This window comes from Peromyscus californicus, unplaced genomic scaffold (genome assembly GCF_007827085.1).
Source record: "Peromyscus californicus insignis strain IS unplaced genomic scaffold, ASM782708v3 Scaffold_9__1_contigs__length_137607984, whole genome shotgun sequence".
Lineage (NCBI taxonomy): Eukaryota > Metazoa > Chordata > Mammalia > Rodentia > Cricetidae > Peromyscus > Peromyscus californicus.
This window is the reverse complement of record NW_026294617.1, coordinates 37,168,872-37,193,454: the sequence shown is the minus strand read 5'-3', so window position 1 is coordinate 37,193,454 and position 24,583 is coordinate 37,168,872. Positions and strand designations below refer to the sequence as shown.

The following is a 24,583-nucleotide window of genomic DNA, read 5'->3' as shown; positions in this document are numbered from 1 at the left end:
AGGAAGAGGAGGAGAAGGGGTTGGGGATTTAGCTCAGTGGTAGAGTGCTTGCCTAGCAAGCGCAAGGCCCTGGGTTCAGTCCTCAGCTCTGGAAAAAAAAAATAGGAGAAGGAGGAGGAGGAGGAGGAGGAGGAGGAGGAGGAGGAGGAGGAGGAGGAGGAGGAGGAGGAGGAGGAGAGGGAAGAAAGAAGGCAAGCAGGCAGGCATCCATCCTTCTATCCATCTAGAGACTGGTGAAATGGTTCATGGATAAAGTGTTTGCTGTATTTAGGGAGATCTAAGTTTTGGGTGTCTAGCAACCAATAAAAAGCCCAATTCATCACTGTAATTCCTGCAGTGGGAGACAGGGACCAGAGGATCCCTGGGGCTTGCTGGGCAGCAATCTAGCTAATCATAATCAGTACATTCCAGGTTCAGTGGAAAACCTCAAAGAAATCAGGGGGAAAGGCTGGAGAGATGGCCCAGCAGTCCAGAGTACATGACTGCTCTTCCACGGGACTCGTATTCTATTCCTAGCACCCATGGTGGCTCACACTGACTACACTCCACTTCCTAGGGATCCAATACGCTCTTCCAGTCATCTGTGGTCACACATGATACACAGACACACATGCAGCAAAACATTGTATGTATAAAATAAAATACAGTGAGGAGCAATAGGAAAAGACGCCAGATGTTGGACTGTTGGACTACTCTGCCCCCCCCCACACACACAAACACACACACACACACACCCCAAAGCATGCACATGCATAGATCATATAAAAGAAATTATGATGTATTATAGCTTTGAAATTTCACCAGAATACAGTAGGTACTTTAATCTATACATCTTAAAATTTCATGCTGTGTAAATCTAAATAAATTACAAAAATGGTTCTACAGCATTCCTTAACTTTTATTACATTTCTGTTTGTGTGTGTGTGTGTCCCCAGTATGCATGTGGAGGAGAGAGGACAACTGTCAGGAATGGACTTTCTTCCTTATGTGGTTTAAGAAGACTGAACTTAGGTCATCAGTCCTAGCAACAATGCCTTTGCTCACCGAGCTATCATCCTACAGGCCTTCTATGGCATTCTTACCAAGTAATTTAATCACTGTTTATGGCATTTGAATTATTTTTTAAAGAAAACATCTATAAATCAATAAATAACCCCACCCTTAACTGTTGAGAAAAAGGACAAGTCAATTCTACCTCAGTTGAGAATTAAAATTATCCTCTAACAGGGCCCCAGGCCTTAGTAAGACTCCACAATGGGAGTGCTTTCAGGCTATAACTCAGCACACAGACAGCAGCACCACCTGAAAAAGCTAAAATAAAAGCCTTGCTCATCAAAGACCATATAGTTCTGGGAAAGTCTCTAAGTGTACTAACCTTGTTTTTTAGCTTCTGTAGTTCTGCTTCTGGCTACTGTTCTTGTTAACTGAAGTAAGTGAACCCAGAACATGGCTTTTGTGCTTAAAAGCTCACTCTGAAGAAAGCTCAGGGCTACACTGGGATCCAAACACCCAGTGGAGTTGCTGGCCTGCTAGTAAAGAATTTCTATTGGCTTAAACCCATGCCTGAGCATTCTTCGCTGGTGAAAACCCCATAACAATACCATGAAGGCTAACAGCTAGGAGTTATCTGGTAAAAAACAAACTTCACTGTTTGAATAGAAAATGAAAGAAGAAATCCTGTTAACTTTAATTTCAAATGATCTGTCAATCAGGAGACAAGAAAAGTGATACCTGTACTTACTGTCGTTGGATCCCATGCTAATCAGGTCTTCAGAGTCTACATTGTAAACTATGGCTGCTTTGTATCCTGCTCTCTGTGCATTTAAAACCTGCAGATGAAAAAACAGTCATATTATGTGGGAGATGGTCACAAGTCTATGCTATTTGCCTGGAAGCATATCATGTGCTTCTGTAGGAATAAAAGCACAGATGTTCTTGAAACACATGGATGCCTATAGGGGACCACTGAGGAGTTCATTGGATACTTTCTTAATTCATTCATGGCATTAAGAGAATTCAAAGCCAATAAAGGTTAGAGATGTGGCACAAGTATTAAGAGGACCCAAAGCAATAAGGAGTCTATTTCCAGAACAGAAACGTGCAGTGATCAGGCTCAGTAATCAGTAGGCCCCAGACATTCAAATCCCATCTTGATACTTAGTAGTGGCATAAACTCAGGCAAATGACTTTCTCTGTATGTAAGGGGTGAATATGGTACGCACGTTCATATATATATATATATATATATATATATATATATATATATACACACACACACACATGGATGTGTGTATCTGTGTGAGTACATCTGGAGACCAGAGGGTGACATCAGTGGTCTTCCTTGATCACTCTCTATTTACTTACTGAAGCAAGGTCTCTTTAAACCCCGAGCTCAAGGCAGCCAGCTTGACCTGGGGAGTCTCTTCCTCTCCAGTGCTGGGATTACAGGAAGGCTGCCAATATTTAATTTACCCAATATTTAATTTACATGGGTGCTTGAAATCAATCTTCACAATTGGGGGGCAGGCGCATTTAGCTCTGACAACTGAGCTAAATGGAATGAGGCTGTGTGTTCATGGCAAGTCAGCTCTACACAGTCAAGTCTCTTTTAGTTACCCAATGTAAGTGTGGGTAAGTCTGAATAATTTTGTCATCTTATTTTTTAAAAAATTAATCTGTGGGAGATACATGTGTCTTAAGCCAGGAATATTTTGTTTATATTTATGGCCCCATCATCTATAAAATAGTGCAACACAGAGTAGAATAGCATTAAATAAATGTCACTGAATGACTTAAGTAAATGAAGTATTTGTTTGGATTAAAAGTTTACCTAAACGGTAAAATTGGGCAGAAAGATTTTCTGAAGAACTAATTAAAAGAAATAGCTCACTGACATAGGACCTTCAACATTAAGGACTTTAGCTCTTAACATTAGGAATAATGGCAAGAAATCAAGCAGTTAACAAACCTATCATATATTCTGTACTCGTGGAAAGAAAAGTCAATAATTAAGAGCATAAGTTTATTATTTTTACACGCATGTGCAGTATTTTTTTTTCAGGTGGATTTATATTACTACCTAATTTTATTGCCTAGCTGAAACTGAGACAACACGAGAGCCTCTTCCTCACAGAAGCTGCTGCTGTCCAAGAGTGGGCTCCTTCCGGAGAAGAACACTGGAGTTTCTGCCCCTCACTACAATTAACATATCATTCACTCCGTACATTGCCATGATAATACAGACAGCTGTAGTTTTTATTTAAATAAAAGCTTGCTTAGGTGGTGTTCCTGTTAGATTTTTTGACACATCAGAGACCATTTTAATTCTTCCCCTAAAAGCTAGCCAAGTAACCAAGAAGTGTTCCTTTTCACATCAAAAAGTACCTTTTGCCATAGACACAACTTAAGAAATAAAAGATTAAATTAATATCAAAAGTCATTTCCTGCTGATCTGAAACATAAGGTTTAAATTTTTTAAAGGTAACTTTAATTCTCTGAGAGCAAAGATGTAGCATGTTAGGGCTGACAAAGCCACCACCGAAGCCATGGTAAAGAGCAAATCAGACACTGTACGTCATGCAGGATCAAAGACAGATCCTTATGGAGGCCTCACTCAGTCTTCCTAGACAGCCAAAGAGGCTGATGCTGTCTTGCTTCTTACCATTGCCTCCACACTAACTATGAAGTGCACCCCGCCTTGTGTCTTATCTACATACCCTCTCCACCCACACAAGTCACTCTCTGCTTAGAGTACTTTCATCAATCTATTTACTTCTTAATAGATTATTATTACTATATTAATCTTAAACCATGCCACATGTTAAATTTATGCATACATGTATCATCCCACTCGGGCTATCAGAAACAGGCTACCAAAGGCTCTTTAAATATTTACAAGCTATCCACCTATCAAGTTTTCTGATGAGAAGCACCAAAGTATCGTCAGTTTTGTAAGTTGCTTTCTCATTCCAAAATTATTTTTGAAATTTACTTCTTGTTGTTCTTGGTGGGGTGATGGTGGCAGTATGTGTGAACGTGGGTGCACAACGTGCCGCAGTGGGTGTGTTGAAGTCAGAGGACAACTTTCAGGAGTAGTTCTCTTCCCCCTTTACACGGGATCGGGGATGGAACTGGGGTCACTAGGCTTGCACAGCACCAGGACAGCCTGCTGAGTCATCTCTCCAAACCCTCACTCTCAAGTCACTAAGACACAGCAGCACGAACCAATGGATTAACAACAGCATGCAAGAGGTGTGCAAATAAATACAGCAGCCATTAAGTTTTTAAGATTTGATTAAGCAATTGAGGAGAAATATTTATTTCTTATATCTAGCATGTAACTGTTTCCACAAAATGCGAAATTATATTAACTAACAAAAGCTGTTTCTGATAACAAAATAAAAGGTCCTAAAATAGAAAATATTAAACCACCAAAATGGGAATTCTGTGAGCTTAAGTGTGAACTCTAAAAAAAAAAATAAAAGAATGTTTTCAAAAGTTTAACAATTTCCCCCCAAGGGTTTTTTTTTTATTGTTTTATTGTTTTTAAAATGAAGAAGGGAAGTGAAATCAAGAGACACATTAACATATGAACCAAAATGCTTATGAAAACAAACAAGAAAAATGTATTCATGTTTAGAAACTATAAATCTCAAGTGTCAGTCAAATTAAATTACATTTCAACTAAGCAGCAGCTGGTATTTTTAAGAACACATGAGACAGAAATAAAACCTAAATCATTTAGTAATTATCTTCATGGTTTTACATTCATAAAATGCAACCTCAAACACATGGTGTCAGATGGAAGGAAAAGATGAAAAGATTCATGAATAAAAAGCACACACGGTAAACAAAAACCTAAATCCAAAACATCCATCAAAACTGAAAAAACGCATGAAAAAATCTACTGAACTCTATTACCAATCTACCTTTTAAGGGACTGGCCAGGCTATTAGCACAAATTGCAGTGACTAGAGTGAATGCTTCGCATCTAGTCACCAAACTCGATGCAACTGCATTATGTAGACCAGGTGGCATCCAACAAAGAGTTGCAAGGGAATAAAGAATAATAAGGCTTGTTATTGGAAATAGGCAGCATGTCAAAAGACAGCAACTGCTAATGATAGAGTCATCAGTGAAGCATGGTGTCAAAGAAATCCTGGAAATGAAACAATAGTTCATCTTCTTTTCAGTCTGAACAAACTGGTAATAACCTTGTAAGAAGAAAGAAGTGACTGTGCTCTCTCTCAAGATGAAGGACTCACAGGCATTACAAGTTGGGAAATTATTGATAAGATATATGTAACTACGTTCCAGAACAAAAATGGCAAGAACAAAAGGAACCTCTATGTGTTAGACATTTGTATTCTTATCTCAATGTTCAGCATGGTCCTAAATCTAGATATTCTTTTCTACATTTTAGAGACGAGGCAAGGTAGGCCCTGCAGTCAGTCACACTTGTGCAGAGCTGATACAGAACAGCATTTTATTAGGTTAGAGAGAAAGAAGCTTGGGGATTTAGTTTGGATCTACAGTATCCCAAAGACCCACGTTCAAGGCTAAGTTCTTAGTTTGCTACTATTAGAAGGTGGTGGAAACTTTAAGATGAGGATCTTAATGGGATGTTTTAGGTGAGTGAGGGGTGGGGGCTGCCTTTGGGAGGACTGTAGGATGCTAATCTCTCTGCTTCCTGTCCACTGTAGATTGTTCTGCCACATGCTCCCCCAAACCCCCATGCCCAGAAGCAACAGAGCCAAGGAACCATGTACAGAATCCTTTGAAGCTATGACTAAAAAAATGCACTTTTCTCTTCATAGACAGCCTATCTCAGATAGGTGCCTTAAGGCAACAGTAAAGGAAATCAAACCAGCACAACAGGATTTGCTGATGGATTAGGATAAGAGCCAGGACCACTACCAGCACTTAGCATCTTACCGAGGCTGGAAAGGGAAACGGAAGTGAGAAAGACTTGGATACATTAATATTAGGAGCCTATAGGGGAAACAAAACTTACTAAATAAACAACATGTGCCAGGAAAAAAATGTGTTAAAATACTGGGGTAAAGTAAATAGAAACTTAAGAGAAGAAAATATTATGGCATGAAATACCTATGGCAGATTTTATGGAACTTGAATCTCTACAAGAGAGAAATTTTGATTTAATGGTGGAAAGAGATTTTTCTTGTGAGAAGACAGCAATAACAAGCCAATAGCATGCTAAGAACAAAATAACAAACAGAAAGAGCAACTTGACTTGAAAAGAAGGGTACCCCTGAAAGGCAGGACACCTAAGAACAGAATCTCGTAACTATATAACCAGGCTTTGAATGCTTCTACTAGATGTATCAATTTGGGCGAGTAACTTCCATAACAATTAATGTAATTTGCCCAACTGAGAAGGTTGTTCTGAGGATTTAACAAGTTAATATACAAAAAGCTCTTAAAACAGCACCTAGGCAGCTCCTGGCACATATGAAATGTGTTCTTGTTATGATTAAGCATCAAAATTCATTTTTATTATTTCTGATAGACAGTCTGAGGTGAGGAGAGAAAGGAAAAGGAGAAGCAGGTAATGGAGCACCTTGAAGGCCATTCAGAAGAGCAGGCTTGGAGTTTCCTCTGGTGAATTCCAAGCTGACACTTGAAAAAGGATAAATGGGGTGTCAATGGTGTTTTAGAGCAATCTGGATTTAACAAGGTAGGATGGTGGTAATGATACTATTTTTCTTCATAACTAACTTTTTTTTGTACTTGGGAACTTGGAAGATGTCTTAGACTAAAAGCCACAATACTAAGCCTGACTTGATGGAGGGAGCTAAAACTGGCTTTGAGCAGGTTGGATTTGAGAGAGAGCAAGGTTTCCTAGGTAGGAAGATGACATGAATCAAACTAGAGGCAAATATCCAAAGATTTTCAGCAAATAAATTCATTTATTAACTCAGTATTTTGAATAAAACTAGCTATATTTTTCAAAACAAACTTCAAACATAATGCACATTTTTATCCTTCCTATCATTTTCAGTCTCCTCGAATGCCTATACATAGAGTTAAAATAATGTTTTTACTCTACCAAGAGACAATTAAGCGAACACGTCTATATGATAAACCTGCAAAAATCATAAAGCATAACAAAGGTAGAAAAGAATCTTTTAAAAGGAGCAATACAATTACCTCATGAGACTGAACAAACTTACAATCCTTTTTACTTGAATGCAAGTCAACATTTCAAATTTAAAAACTGTTGTCTGAAATGTTGCATAAACAAAAACTTCTCATATTTTAACAAGTGGGGGCAGAAAAAAAATCAAAAGCAGGAGACTGCCTCAGACAGACAGACAGGCAGGCAGGCAGGCAACATAACATCAACATTGTACATGCATCCCCAAAACATGCTTAATATTCTGAAAACAATGGGCTTTTAGACAACTGGTAAAAGATGTCTGAAAAAGAAAGAGTTGTTCTAAATGTACTCTCTTCTCTTCTAACTATAATGTTAACACAACTCTTAAGTTTAGGTTACTATTTCAACATCTTTTATAACGCCAAACCCATAGTGACCACAAAACTGCAAAAATGATCATCATCTTTCTCATCCACAAGTGGTTACATTGGAGCAACAGCAAACAAAGAACTACACGCCATGCACAAAGGCAAGACCAAGAAACAAGATCTACACCAAGGAACACCACCAATGTCTAACTCCAGATGTCTAAATCCTAGCAAAAAAACTAAACATGAACAACCAAGTCAACATGCCTCCTCCAGAAGCCAGCATCCCTATCGCAATAAACCCCAAGACAAGCAATTTAGCTCCAGCATAAGACAAGGACTTCGGAATAGCAATTATGAGTATGTTCAAGAACCTTAAAGAGGATATAAATGAAAACAGAATCAAATGAAATAAAGAAAACAATTCAAGTTATGAAATTAGAATTTAACATGGAAATAGAATTGCTAAAGAAAAGCCAAATTGAAATAAAGCTCAAAATGAAAAACTCAGGAAGTCCAACAGAAAACTCATAGGTAAGCCTCACTAACAGATTATAAGACTTGGAAAAGTGAATTTCAGGTCTTGATGATAAGGTAATATATATATATACATATATACATATATATATATATGTATATATGTATATGATAACTCAATCAAAGAAAAGGTTAAATCTAAAAAATTCAGGCCAAGGTCTAGCATGGTGGTATACACCTTTAATCCCAGCACTCATAAGGCAGAGTCAGGCAAATCTCTGAGTTTGAGCCTGGTCCACCTAGTGAGCCTGGTTTACCTAGGCTAGCCAAAGCTATATATTGAGACCCTGTCTATAAATAAATAAATCCAGACACAAAACATCCAGAATATCTGGGACACTATGAAAGACCAAACCTAGGAATATTATGTACAGAGGAAAGAGAAGAAACTCGGTCCAAAGTTATAATATTTTTTAACAAAATCTCCTTAATCTAAAGAATGAGGTGCTCATCAAGATTCAGGAGGCATTACAGGGCATGAAATAGACAGCACCAGAAAAGATGATCCTGTCCCATGATATACAATAATGAAAACATTCAATGTACAGAACAAAGAAAGGATATTAAAAGCTGCAAAGGAAAAAGAACAAATCACATATAAAGGCAGGCCCATTAGAATAATACCTGACTTTTCAACTGAGACCCTGAAAGACAGAATGCCTGAACAGATGTTCTGCAAGCTCTGAAAGACCACAAATGCCTGCCCTAAATACTATACCCAGCAAAATTATAAATCACAATCAACAGAGAACAAAAAACATTTTATGATAAAAAGAAATTTAAGGAATTTCTTCTGTCCACCAATCCAGCGCTACAACATACACTAGAAGGAAAAACTGAGTAGGAGAAGGTTAACTACACCCAAGAGACTACCAGGAATAAGCAATCCCAGAACAGTTGCTTAAAGGAGCAGGGGAAGGCAGGCAATAATGGCACATGCCTTTAATCCCAGTACTTGGGAGGTAGAGGCAGGTGGATCTGTGAGTTCAAGGACAGTCTAATCTACAGAGCGAGTTCCAGGACAGTCAGGACTATGTGGAGAAACTTCTGTCTCAGGGGTGGGAAAGGGACAAATAAAATTTTAAAAAAATAAAGGAGCAAGGGAGAAGAGGAGGAGGCATGGGGGAAACCAAGAAAATAAGGCCCTCTAAATCAACATGAGCAAGTTCATATGAACTCAGAGACTAAGGCAGCATGCACAGGTCTGCACGGGTATGTACATCTGCCTATATATTATGGCTTCTAGTTTGGGGTTTTCATGGGATTCCTGGGTGTGCAAATGAGTTGGTCTCTGATTCATGTGCCTTCTTTGGGGCTCTTTTCCTTCTGTTGGTTTGTTTTGTCCAACTTTAATGTGATAGTTTTTGTTTTACCTTATTATATTTTATTGTTGTATTTTATTATTATCTCTTAGAAATCTGTTCTTTTCTAATGAGAAATGGAGAGGGAATAGATGCAGGGGAGATGGGAAGGAACTGGGAGGAGTAGAGGGAAAACCATAATCAGGATATGTTGTGAGAAAATAATATATTTTCAATACAAGGAAGAAGATTAATCTCCAAGGGGAAATTACCAGGAAAGGAGATCATTGTGCTGATTCCTTTCATGGAGGAATTAAAGGATGCTAAAATTGATGTATTCTTAAATCAATAAAACAAACTAAATCTTAAAATTAAATAGGAGGAGGGAGACAAATAATACAACAGCAAAATAACAGGAAGTAATAAACACTGTCCAATAATAACTCAGTATTAATGGTCCCAATAACCCAATAAAAGACACAGACTGAAACTGGATTAGAAAGCAGTATCCATCTTTCTGTTCCTTCCAAGAAACACATCTTACCATCCAGGACAGAGAGCACCTTGGGTAAAGGGACCAGAAATGGTATTTTAAGCAAATGGAACCAAGAAGCAAGCAGGTATAGCCATTTTTATATCTGACAGAGTAAACTGCACACAAAAACTAATCATAAGATATAAGAAAGGGCACTGTATACTCATTAAATAAGAAAAATCCATCAAGAGAATATAGTTCTGAACATTTATGCACCAAATACAAGGGTACCCAATTTCATGAAAGAAAGAATACTACAGCTAAAATCACATATTGATCCTAACACAGTAACAGTGGACAATTTCCACTGTGAATAATATTTCATTCTCACCAGCAGACAAGTCATCCAAACTAAATGGAGTAATGCTGGAGTTAAATAACATCAATCAAATGGACCTAACAGACAGAACATTCTGCAATAGCAATCACATATTAGGATACAAATCAGTGTTAATAGATAAAAGAAATCAAAATAACATCCTGCATCTTATCTGACCAGCACAGCTTAAAACTGAATATCCACAACAGAAACAGCAGTAAGTGTAACCATGAAGAAGACTCCCTTATTAGTCTTCTTTACCCCCAAGACAGGCTGTCCTGGAACTCACTCTGTAGATCAGACTGGCCTTGAACTCAGAGATCTGCCTGCCTTGGATAAAATTTAGGTGCACGCCACCTCCTCGGGCTGCCTAGCTACTTTGTCTTAATTAAATGTGTAATTGGCAGAAAAAAAAATCAGGAAATCAGGAAGAGCATTTAAAACTTGTTAAAACTGAATGAAAATGGAAACGCACCTATACAAACCAATGGAACACAGTGAAGGCAGTTCTAAGAGGCGAGTTCTTAGCATCAAGTGCCTACCTACATCAAGAAACTAGAAACAGCTCAGACTAATAGCTTAACAATACACTTGAAAGCTCTAGAAAAACAGGAAGAAATAACACCAAAGAGCGTAAACAGGAAGAAACAATCCAATTCCTGGCTGAAACTAATGAAATAGAAACAAACAAAAAACCAAAAATTCAATGAAACAGAGCTGGTTCTTTGAGAAAAATCAACATGATTGATAAACCTTTAGCCAAATTAACCAAGAGTAAGAAAGAGAGGATCCAAATTAAAATTATAGATGAAAAGGGAGATATTACAACAGATATCAAGGAAATTCATAGAATTATAAGGACATAGTTTAAAAATAGTGCCGGGCGATGGTGGCACACGCCTTTAATCCCAGCACTCGGGAGGCAGAGCCAGGCGGATCTCTGTGAGTTCGAGGCCAGCCTGGGCTACCAAGTGAGTCCCAGGAAAGGCGCAAAGCTACACAGAGAAACCCTGTCTTGAAAATAAATAAATAAATAAATAAATAAATAAATAAATAAATAAATAAATAAATAAATAAATAAATAAAAATCTATATATTCCCCCAAACTGGAAAACCTAAAAGACACAGACGGATTTCTTGATATACACAACTTGCCAAAGTTAAATCATGATGAAGTAAGAAATGTAAACAGGCTCTTAGCACCTAGTGAAAAACAAGTGGTCATTAAAAACTCCCAACTAAAAAAGGAAGAAAAAGAATTCAGCACAGAATTCTACCAGATCTTTGAGACCTCCCATACTGCTCAAAGTATTCCCCACGATAGGAACTGAAAAGCACTGCCAAATTCTTTTTACAAAGCCACTATTACCCTGCTGTTGTTGTTTTGCTCAGGGGGAGGGGGGTTGAGGATGAGGTGCCACTATGTTGTCCTAGTCGACCTCAAACTCCTAAGCTTAATCGGTCTTCCTAACGTTCCGAGAAGCTGCAAACCACAGGTGCACTGCGACCGTGAGACATAAGTTCCACGAGAAAGAACTAATCCTGATTATTTGTATATATTTCAATTCCAGGAGAATATCTACCACACAGCTGCTTAAACTTCAGGTAAGATAACTATTTATCCAGCTCTTATCCTACAGGATACAAATCAGGAAAATAAGATTCCCTTTGATCTGTGGTTTTGCTCCCCCTGGAGCCATAAAAGTTTTCTCCCCTCAGTGTAGACAAAAATAGTCCTCATATATATTGAAGTTTCCAAGCTTTGTCAAGTGAAGGGCAACAAACATGACTTGAACTTCTCCAGTTGGTCAAGGTCACAGTGAACAAGCAGGCCTTTTCTCTTTTCACTAAGTGCTGAATACCAGCCTGCTCCCCTCAGTCCTTCCGCCCTCACATTCTCTTCTGGAGTAGAGAAAGATTTAAACCTAAGAAGAACATTTTCCTTAAAAAAATATAAACAGACGAGGCGGTGCTGTGGATGATTGATTGATAAAGTGCTGATTGGCCAGTAGCCAGGCAGGAAGTATAGGCGGGACAAGGAGAGGAGAATTCTGGGAAGTGGAAAGTTGAGGCAAGGAGAGGCAGCCATCTGCCGCCACATGTAAGATACTGAGCCATGTGGCAACTTACAGACTAAAAGATACGGTTAATTTAAGATATAAGAATTAGATAGCAAGATTACCTGAGCCATGGCCATACAGTTTATAAGTAATACAAGTGTCTGAGTGATTATATATAAGTGGGCTGTGGGACTGGGGGCCTTGGCAGGACCTGGAGAGAAACTCTAGCTGCAAGCTGGGCTGTGGGGGGCTCACCTTTAATCCCAGCACTCTAAAGGCAGGGACAGGCGGATCTCTGTGAGTTCTTGAGTTCAAGGCCAGCCTATTCTACAAAGTGAGGTCCAGGACAGCCAGGCCTACACAGAGAAACCCTGCCTGGAAATAAATAAATAGATAGATAGATAGATAGATAGATAGATAGATAGATAGATAGATAAATAATGAATGAATGAATAAATAAATAAATAAGTAAATGAGTAAATAAGTAAATAAGTAAATAAATAAATAAATAAAATTAAAGTTAAAGTACATGAAAACCCCCAAGAAATGCTATCAAAAGCATATTTCCTCACTTGAAGTCATGTTTTCAGACTGACCTTCTGCTAAGTGTTTTTGGAGGCTTGACGATGCGGTGAATTTATTCCTCTAGAACTTATTTTTGGTAGGACTGTTAAAGCTTCTTTATTGTATTGAAAGTTACTTAGTAGATTTGAGAATGCCAGAAAAGGGAAGCTGGGGTACTTACAACTTTAAAGTGAAAATCATATGCTATATCCCAATACTATACTTTAAAGTCAGAATGTAGTACACAGGCAAGGAAGTTTTAAATATTGGGAGATATATTTGATACCAAAATTAAATATTAAAAAGCATTTGTGAATTCGCAACTGCTCAGGCTTGTTTCATTGATGCAAACAAAAAGCTAGTCTAAGACGGGCGGCGGAGGCGCACGCCTTTAATCCTAGCATTTGGGAGGCAGAGGCAGGAGGATCTCTGTGAGTTTGAGGCCAGCCTGAGCTACAGACTGCGATCCAAAGGCGCACAGCTACCCTATCTCAAAACCTATCTCAAAAAACAAAAACAAAAGCTAGCCTAAATCAGTATCTCTTTACCACCACCACACACACACACACACACACACACACACACGCACACGCACGCGCACGCGCACGCGCACGCACACACACACACACACACACACCCCTTTCACAACCTGACGTTTAGAATTCAGCAGTTTCTCAGCAGCTCAAATGAGTAACTCGAGTGAAACAGCTGCCTGAACATTCAAGTCCTTTTTAGCTACGTCTAAAGAGGGCATTCCTTAGGTTATCATGCATGTTAAAATGCACACGAAAATGAAGTCTCTATTCCAAGTTATGATTACATTACTTTTTGTGTGCTCACAGGATTCGTATTCCAACCAATCTTAATACTTCTCAACCTAACACAGCAGCGGTGCTTTCCTACATGCTCGTCACTGAACACCCGGTTCTGGAAGTATGTTAACACAACCGAAAGGTATCGTCTGTATTTGCGATCTGCCCACTAGGACTATCTTGAATGACAAGGATTCACACTGTCCTTGACAAATAACAACTGTGATAGAGCAGTTACAATCAGAACGTTGGTTCTTAGTGCCATCCAGTGATAGATCTCGGGTACACATGTCCTTTAAAGCTCACTCCCTGTTCTAGCATCCTAGGCCCTATATTTAAGGCTTAATACTCAGATTACATGAAATATAGGCTCTAATGCTAAGAAGCTAAATTTAGAGAAGAAAAAAAACCCCACAGACTTTCAGGACAGCATCAAGCATGGTGCAGGATGAGAACTAACTCCTACATGTTAAGTCATCTTTCTCTTAGGTTACATACTTTCTTCGTGCCTAAACATTATTCATCATGGCACATAAGAATAATCTGAGTATCCTGTGTTTGAGGAAGATGCAAATAAGTTAGTTTTCTAACATTTGATTAAGCTAATGCATTCATACAAAATTACAAATAGACATAAATGGACCACTATTAACTATTTGAAATATATTTATGTAAAATTCAGAAAAAGGTTTTGTATATACATTGTAACTCATTAGATTCTATATGTAAAATAAAACTGTATATAATAATTAATCTGGAAGATCAGAAAAAGACAGTGATTTCTAATCAAAGGCTGATACTTATTTATCAGAAATTCTCTGAGGTAAAATTACACTTGTTTCTCCCTTAACTAACTTAAGTAACTAAGATGATTCTACCCTTCCTTAAATTACTTTCATAAGTGTCCATAATTATTACTATTAGTAATAACCTGTATTTTCTATATTACATACTAATGTAACTAAACTGCCTTTTTTAATCAATAGCAGAATTTACAACTGATACCGAGTCACTAAATCAATGCCCTTTACCAATAACTACATTTCTTTAAAACTATCATTTTTGCTGTCTTTATTATGACTATATTTACCTAAAATGGGGAAAATCATGCAACACCGACAGCTGACACCTAATGCCTGCATCTTACATTCAAGGCACTGACAGGCATTTGGGACTCAAATGTCTGAAATTTATCTTCAGGTCTTGATTATAATCACTCTTCCCCTACGCTGATACCCTGGTATTTAATACAACTATGAAGAAGATAAAACCTGTGGAAATCACCTGAGAGTCATTAAGCACATCTTTAAAGAAAAACTAAGAGTAAAAAGCATGCACAAGCAAATGCGGTGGTATATGGTGTACCCTAATAAAATTGGCCAGAAGATCATAAAGACAAAGAACAAGCCACTGCCACGTCTTACCTCTAGGACTCCTCAGCCTGAGAAGGTTCAGTCCCTGTCTCCTCGTGCTTTATATACCTTTCTCCACCCTGTCATATCACTTGCTGTCTCAGTCTCTCTAGTGCTGGGGTTAATGGTGTGTGTGCTTCCCAAACACTGGGGTTAAAGGTGTGAGATCTCAAGTGCTGGGGTTAAAGGCATGTGACTCCCAAGTATTGGGATTAAAGGTGTGTGCCACCACTGCCTGGTTCTGTTTCTCTCCTAGACTGAGTCAATTTTATGTAGTCCAGCGTGACTTTGAACTCCCAGAGATCCGGACTGATCTCTGCCTCCCGAGTGCTAGAATTAAAGATGTGTGCCACCACTGCCTGGCATCTATGCTTAATCTAGTGACTGGCTCTGTCCTCTGATCTTCAGGCAAATTTTATTAGGGTACACAATATATCACCACAACCAACTAAAATTTTATCCATTGAGATTGTGCCTATACGGTGAAATCTAATGGGGAAAAACATTAACATCTTTCTTCCTAAAATGAAAATGGCTTAATTTAAACATTTCTACAAGTTTCCACATATATATTCTTTTAGATTTAGTTTTATTTTTAAATATATGTATGTATCTGTGTAGATGAATTGCTAAATGGTCTTATTAATAAAAAGCCTGGAGCCAGATACTAGGGTAAAAAGCTGAGAGACCAGAAAAGCAGAAGGAAGCCAGCAACCTTCTTACCACTTGGAGATCCTCCACCAAAGAGACCTACTTCCTATATACCCACACCTATATGCCTTTCTGTTCCGCCATCTCATTTCCTCTTTCCTCCCAGTACATCACTTCCTCTTCCTGCCCAGCTCTGTCACTTCCTGTCTGTCTGTACAGACCTCCAGACCTTTATGGTTAGTGCTGGGATTAAAGGTATGTACCACCACGCCTGGCTCTGTTCCCAGTGTGGCCTTGAACTTAGAGAGATCCACTTACTATAGTGGCTGGCTTTTTCCTCTGATCCTCAGATAAACTTAATTGGGGTACACAGATAAAATATCACCACATATCTGTGTTGGGGTATGTGTACAGAGTGAAGTTCCTCTCAGAGGCCAGAGGCATTGGGAATCTAGAGTTACAGGCAGGTATGAGCTTCCTGATGTGGATGCTCGGAATCAAACCCAGGTCCTCTACAAGAACCATATGCACTCTGACTAATGAGATATCTCTCTTGCATCCCACATATATATTCTCTAAGGATGCATTATGCACAAAAGCATGGCTTGATTTAATAAGCCTTGATTAGTAACCCAGAGAGGGAAGATAAGGAAAAGTGAGGCTTCCAGAGGAAGTAACATGCTTTTGACACATAAATAACCAGGTAAATGGGTGATAATAATCATCTCGCACAAAAACCTTTGACTGAGAAACATGAAACATGAAAGTACTGTCAACATACCCACAAATGGAGAGGCTTCAAAAAGGTAGTGTGGCTGCAGCACAAAATTAAAGGCAGGAGATGGGAAGCAGGGGCATCTGCTAGACATGCTCAGATTCATGGTTAGGGTGCATTAAGGCATAGATAGTAGACAGTAAGCTAGAAGCCTGCCTGCCTATCCCATTCTCACACATGAACAGGCAATGACAGTAGTTCCCTAGCTTCCAGATTACCTGTCTTCAATCTCCATCTAACAAGAAAAGTTAGAATGACAACGTAACAGCCTAGCTTCTTCTTACTGAGGATTGTACTGAGTCAGAAATTAATAAACGAACCAACATCACTCAATTAGTTTTAATTTCTTCATAATAAAAATTTTATTTTGGTTGGGATAATCTGTATTAAGTTTACTTCTGGGTCTAATATTGAACTGGTATAAGTTAAAACTACATAAACAACTCAGAAGCCATCCAGATTTGACTCACACACTAACTTGTTTGTCATGAAAGGGAACTGAGAGTCTAAATTTGGAACTAATATACAATAGCAATGTTACTTATCGTGGGCAAAATTCTCTACATTTTCAGGTTCCTTTACAATTATTATCTTACTCTTTTAATGAGTTTATTATAGAGGTGACATTTCTTCCAGGTAATGGAAGTTGAGAGTCAAAGTTCAGAATGGCTTTTCATATTGAACAGAACATGTTATGATCAAATGATGTAAAATGTATTAAAATATATCCGGTGTGTACTTTGTGAGAGTTTTGAGTGTGTGTAGTTATAACATCAAGATTTTGTTTCACAAGGGCTCCACAAGGTTATTCTCCTAGTTGGTCCACAAGAGCCTGAAACCACACCTTAGAACATCACTGCTAACAGAGCCATAAGTGAATTAATAGCCACTGTTTGATCTAAGATTCCCAAATGGATCCAGGAGACCAAACAATATAGGATTCCATCACAGTACTGAGCTTTGTGGGTTGCAGGGGCCCCAGAGGCTGAGTAAGCTACCATCAAGTGACCGATTGATTGACTAACTGTAGCCAATGAAGCTGCTTTCTATGCCTCGCTTCCATTTCTTCATCATTGCTAACTGATCGGGTGCCAGGTAGCGTTCTCGGAATCAGCTGTGGTTCTAGAAGGTACCTGGCTCACAAACCATTTCTGGTTTGCTTTGCTCAAATTAACTTAACTGACATACCTGGCCTAAGAAATGTTCTTTTTAACAATCATTAGAGCAAGACATACTGCCATACGCCTTTAATGGCAGCATTCAGGAGGCAGAAGCAGATGGATCCCTGTGAGTCTGAGGCCAGGCTCAGAGAATTCAAGGACAGGCAAGGCTACATGGAGAGACCATGTTGTTGTTATTGCTATTTACTATTATTATAAATAATAAGTACAAAAATGAGAGACGTTCCATGGTGAGCTCTGCTTTACTATCTGAAATGTCAGTTCCCCCAACTGTAGGGAAACAAAGCCCAATAGAGGAACAGACTAATTGTATTACTAAAGAAATCTCCATGTCAGTGTTGATAGAGGTAAAGAGTAAGCATTTTGTCAGTACTGTAAACCTTAAGGCTAAAATTAAGCCTCCTGAAATGGACAGTATCTTCCTTTTCCCTTTTTCACTGGCCACTAAATGCTTAAAGTTCATTTTGGAACAAATGAAACTTAAATAAAATGTCTCCCTAATCTTTTCTTCAACGTTTTTTGATTTTAATTTCCTTGGATTGGCTTCATTCTTATTTTAATCTGAATAACTTCATACACTAACTCTTTCCTGAAGGGGGAAGAGTTTAAATTAGATAACAAAAAAATTAACAATATCAAGAATAAAATATTACCTTTATATCAAAATTACAATCAAGTCTTCTAATCAATACGATGAAAGTGCTGGAAGAATTGTCTTTTAGTGGTGGAGGCACTATGGGTTCACATGCATTCTCTGGCTTCGAGTTAATCAAAAAACCCTGAAAAAGAATCAGGAGTAAGTTATTTCTCTTTTACTCAGTCAATTAGCTTACCTCCACAGACGGCTTCCACTCGTCTCCTAGGCTTTACACTACTTTGCACGTACTTTCTGTAAGCTACAGTTGTTCGCAATCCCAGAACTTTTAAAGGAGAATCTGGGTTCATGAACACTTCATTTTTTAATAGATTCAGCCTTTCAGAATATTAACATTTTTAGGATTACACATAAGACAATTACACCAAAGACAGCCACTCCGACCATGTTGGTACTACTTCCCAACAATGACATTTCTAAACCAAGAACTTTTTTAGGTTAGCTTTTACTTTTTACATTAACAAACTAGAAAGAAGCACACATTACATTATAAATAAAACATTTTTTTTATATCTGTACTCTCCTGAGCATATATAGGAATATGTACAAATATGTTAATTTCTTTTTTGTTTTGTTTTTTGAGACAGGGTTTCTCTGTATAGCCATGGCTGTCCTTGAACTTGCTCTATAGACCATGCTGGCCTTGAACTCAGAGATTCACTGCCTGTCTCTGCCTCCTGAGTGCTGAGATCAAAGGTGTGCAACACCACCATGCTGTGGGATGTTCTGTATGGCAAATGTGTTGCTGATTAGTCAATAAATAAAACACTGATTGGCCATTGGCTAGGCAGGAAGTAGGCGGGACAAGGAGGAGAATAAAGCTGGGAAGTGGAAGGCTGAGTCAGAGAGACACTGCCAGCTGCCACGATGACAAACAGCATGTGAAGATGCTGGTAAGCCATGAGCCATGTGGCAAGGTGTAGATTAATGGAAATGGATTAATTTAAGCTGTAAGAACAGTTAGCAAGAAGCCTGCCACGGCCATACAGTTTGTAACCAATATAAGTCTCTGTGTTTACTTGGTCGGGTTTGAGCGGCTGTGGGACTGGCAGGTGAGAGAGATTTGTCCTGATTGTGGGCCAGGCAGGAAAACTCTACCTGCACCACCATCCATTTTTATATTATTTTTAATAGTTAAAAAACAGAAATCAAGCTCATGAATGAGGTAAATATTTTTAAGATCATACTATATACACATTAGATAAAAGTAATGCATTCTTTAAAAATGAAGATATAACAATGGATTTCTCCAGCAGTAAAGAAAAGTAAAATCCTGATATTTTCAGGATGAAATTATGTTAATCAAAACTATGTTAAGCAAAATAAGCCAGACTCAGAAATAGTCCATGATTTTTCCTCATATATGGAATCTAGAAGACACACACACCCCACATGATTTAAAATAAATGTAAAATAAATTTTTAAAATAAATTTTAACAAATCAGAAAAAAGGCATCCCTCCTTTTACTGCCTATGTGTAGAAGAATGAAACTAGATCCTCATCTCTCACCCTACATAAAAATCTCCTCCAAATGGACCAAGGACCTCAGTTAAAACCTTAAACTTTGAAACTGCTAAGTACAAGATGAGATGCATCCTACAAGATATAGGCCTAGATAAGGACTTTCTAAACAAGGTTCTGGTAATTCAGAAAAAAAAAATAAGGCTAGCAACTGACAAATAGGACCTTATAAAATTAAAAAGCTTCTCTAGCACAAACGGAAGAAGCGGCCTACAAAATGTGATAAAAATCACTGCCCAATATCTATTTACAGGACTAATATTTAGCATACACAAAGAACTAAAAAAGAAAAATCTAAACATCAAGGGGGAAAAAAAACAGGCTATGAATCTGTGGTGGTCTGAATGAGAAGGGTCCTGATAGGCTCATATATTTAAATGCTTAGTCACTAGTTGGTGCAACTGTTTGGGGAAAAATTAGAAGGCATGGCCTTTGTGGATGAGGTATATCACTGGGTGTAGGTTTTGAGGTTTCAAAAGCCTATAAACGGCCCAGAATTTCTCTCTCTCCTCTCTCTTTCTCTTTCTCTGTGTCTCTCTCTGTCTCTCCCTGTCCATCTCTCTGTCTCTGTCTCTTGAAGGCCTGCACATCCTTAAAGTTGTCCTCAGGCCTCCACGTGCACACCATGGAACACATGCACGTGCACACACACATGCACACACATGCACGAATGCGCACACACACAAAATAAATTAACAAGAAAAGGACACAAAGGCCTGTAAGTCATTGGTAATACTTAACTCTAGAAACAGTATGACTGGTAGGTATAGCTAAAGAAGAAACAATGGAAAGCTTTTCCTTTTCTTATATGTTCCCTGTTCTGTTTAAATATTCATTCCAATGATAAATAATCACATGATATTGACAGTATTTTTTTAATAATTTAAATTCTTAAAGAAAACTAAAAGTGGATATGCCCATTGCAGAGCTGCACATCATGCTGATTGAGAACTGTGCATGTCTGTGTATTCTACCTTATACAACAAAAATCTCACAGTCTTGGAATGAGGAAGGGATTTCCAACTATTATGCCAGAGAAAAAAGGAAAACACACTAATTTTTAACCACACAAATAAAATTACTGGGCCGGGCGGTGGTGGCACTCGCCTTTAATCCCAGCACTTGGGAGGCAGAGGCAGGTGGATCTCTTTGAGTTCAAGGCTAGCCTGGTCCACAAAGTTGAGTTCCAGGACAGACAGGACTGTTACACAGAGAAATCCCTGTCTCAAGAAACAAAACAAAACAAAAATTACTGAAAAATTACTTAAACTCAAGAAAAATTACTTAAACTCAAGAAAAAAATATTCTGAAGCATACATAAAAAACAATTGATACTTCCAATATATAAAGAACTGTCAAAATACAAATGTACTAGTTTTTAAATAGGCATAGAGCATTTATAGTCAACTAACTCTTTCAATGTGTCTGTGCATGTGTTAAACAAGCAGAAAAACTAAGATGTTTAACCTTACTAGAAATGTCTGGCAAATTAGTGAATATTTTATATCTAATATTGAAGATAGTATAGAAATAAGGATGGTCTCAGACATTAATAATAGAATTTTAAACTGCCCTTAACTTTGTATAGGGCAACCTGAAATCTATACCAAAATTTAAAACATGTATGCCACAAAGAAAGCAGTTTTACATTTCAAGACATACCCTATAGAGATAAATTCAACAGGATGAAAACATTGATTAAGCCAGGACTGGTAATGTATGTCTTTAATCTCAACACTCAGCAGACAGAGGCAAGGGGACCCCTGTGAGTTCAAGATCAGCCTAGTCTATATAGCAAGCTCTAGGCCAACCAAGGCTACATAGTGAAACTGTCTCAGAAAAAAAAAAAAAAAAAAGAAATCACTGAAGCAAATGTTAGTAATGGGCTAGAAAATCTAAATATATATCTCAAAAAGTTAAAATGTTCAAACTCCATAGTATTTCATGATATTGCAAAACCAGGACATCATTAAAAATAATAATGGAGATCTTTTCCTATCAGCAAGACTACTTGATATAGACAAACAATTATGGGGGCAGGGATCAAGTAGCAAGTTCTATTAGTGTTAAATATAGCTCTACTGTGTATATAAGCATTTACATAAACATGTATACATACATATATAAAAATGCATGCAATGGCTTAAATAACTTCATCTTTTCAAGTGACTACTTCAGGTTTTATGACAGTAAATACTAAGAAATGTTTTCATATGATTTCCTAAGTACAGAATCTCTGTTATATGTGATGGAAAAAAGCCCCACAAACAGACAGTAGTATCAGGACATAATGTCATGAATGTAATAAATCAATATAATTAATGTAATTAATGAATATCATAAATATAGTTATTGAATGAAAAAAAATGTTTTCACTCAGTAAATGACCATTAAAAGCACCTTATCAAACCCCGTGTGCCTCTCCATTAGTATTTTCTTACCTTTAAGCCTTCAGATAGTAGTCTATAACCAAATCTTGCTGGAAGATCCTCAAATGTCTGAGATGCATTTTCAAAATTATACTAAACATAAAATTTAAAAGAATCAAGTTAAAATCAATTTATATATATTACAGTAAGAGTTTATTAAATCATATAAGTTATCATTTCTGTAATCTGGTTTAATACTGCAACTTACCACAAAATAGAAAAAGAGCATCAGTTAAAATAGCAAGAATAAATATAATTTACTAACATAAACCATTTAAATTGGATTCTAACTTCATGTATTCAACACCAACAATAATTCTATAACATTATGCATGTACTGTTTTCTGAGTACAGATAATTCCCTAGCAAGGGATTCTCTCTCTCTCTCTATAGATATATAGATATATAGATATATAAAATCCCAGCAGAAGAGTTTCCTTTTACTTTCTCTATATTTTAAGGGTCTGATTTAATAGAAGAAATTTACAGGATTTCTGGTGATAGCTATGAAAGAAGACATTTCCCCCAGAAAAAGCAACATCAACTCATATTCTTATGCACTGTCAATTTTTATATGAAAGAACACTTACGGCATGGTTCTCCACCTTTTAATGCTGTGACCCTTTAATACAATCCCTCATGTTGTGGTGACCCCTCAACTATAAAATTATTTTTGTTGCTACTTCGTAACTGTTATTTTGCTACTGTTATGAACCATAATGTAAATATCTGTGGTTTCTGACTGTCTTAGGCAAACCCCTATGAAGCGGTCATTTGCCCCCCACCATGGGTCGTCACAACCCACAGGTTGAGAACCAGTGACTAAAGGACCAAATTCAGTAGAGCACATAATAGAGAAATCTAAAGCTATTTTAAGCATTTTGATTTGGTTTATTATTGTTGGGAATGGTACACATATGCCATAATGGACATTCAGAGGTCAGAAGATAACTTTGTGGAGATGGTTCTTCATGTCCATTTTGATGTAGGTTTCAGGGATTGGACTCAGGTCTCAGACTTATAAGGTAAGCACTTTACCCATCTCGCTAGCACAAGTTACTTAAACAATTTCCATTTTCCATACAGATATTGGTTCTTGTGCTACAATATTAAGAGTCTTCTTCAGCCGGGCGGTGGTGGCGCACACCTTTAATCCCAGCACTCGGGAGGCAGAGTCAGGCGGATCTCTGTGAGTTCGAGGCCAGCCTGGGCTACCAAGTGAGTTCCAGGAAAGGCGCAAAGCTACACAGAGAAACCTTGTCTCGAAAAACCAAAAAAAAAAAAAAAAAAAGAGTCTTCTACTGAAATAAAAGAGTATATGCTTTTAGAAGATAATAGGAAGACTATGGACATAGCTCAGTGGATCATAGATCCTTACCTAGCATGCATGAAGCCCTGAGTTCACACACACACACACACACACACACACACACACACACACACACACACACACACACAAATTCATAGATAATAACAGTACTGACCTAACGGTGAGATAAGTCTGCTGTATCATTTAATAATAATTAATCTGCTATATAGAAAAAAAGAACAATAGAAGAAAGCATAGACAGTAAACAAGGAACTTTTGTAACACAGATGAAATCTGTTATAGCAGCAGTTAAGATAGTTGTTCATAACCTCTAAGTCGTAAATAGAAAACATGTTTACAAAGGGAGTTACATGACACAGAAAAAGCTGCCGGGGCTGAAGAGGTGGCTCAGAGGCTAAGAGCACTTTCAGAGGACCCAGGCTCCATTCCTAGCAACACCCACACAGTAGCTTAAAATCACCTATAATTCCAGGTCAAGAAGATCTGACAGCCTCTTCTGGCCTCCATGGGCAGGTACTATGTAGTGCACATACATACATGCAGGCAAATTACAAATACACAGAAAATAAAAATAAATAAGTCCTTTTTTAAAAAGATAGATACATCAAGTAAGCCTTAGGAGTCACAAAGCATAGAGGTCACACATCCAGGTGGACAGGTATGCTGCCCTGAATCAATCACCTACTGGACAACCCTGTTGTTCTTGCATCATCTGCCAGAGGCACGAGGTAAGCAGTACTGCAGTCTAGCAACATAATCCTCATAGCTATGCCGAGGGACAGACATCTGTCTCTCTCCTACAGAATAAGCACCATTCAGTCAGGACACCTGCCAGCTGCCAAGCCTTTTGGCCTCACCCTCACCTCGTGTCACAGTTAACAGTGAAAGCTGATGCATGCAGCAAACAAAAGACCAGGCTAACATGGCAGACAGCACAGGACCAGGGTGATGCAGTGCCTGAATGTCTGTACACCCAGCTTTTCCCTTTGCTTCTTACTATGAAACTACAATC

General features: G+C 38.0%; 1 protein-coding gene across 2 annotated transcripts in view; it reads right to left on the bottom strand.

Annotated features, from left to right (window-relative positions):
• Positions 1 to 24,583, bottom strand: part of Rnf13 (ring finger protein 13) — a 93,402-nt gene that overhangs the window by 30,816 nt on the left and 38,003 nt on the right. For both annotated transcript variants that reach the window (XM_052730266.1, XM_052730267.1), the window contains 3 exons: positions 22,254 to 22,334; positions 18,289 to 18,414; positions 1,742 to 1,829 (listed from right to left, as the gene is read on the bottom strand). In XM_052730266.1, coding sequence (XP_052586226.1) covers positions 1,742 to 1,829; positions 18,289 to 18,414; positions 22,254 to 22,334 — 295 coding nt within the window. The remainder of the gene's footprint in view (positions 1 to 1,741; positions 1,830 to 18,288; positions 18,415 to 22,253; positions 22,335 to 24,583) is intronic.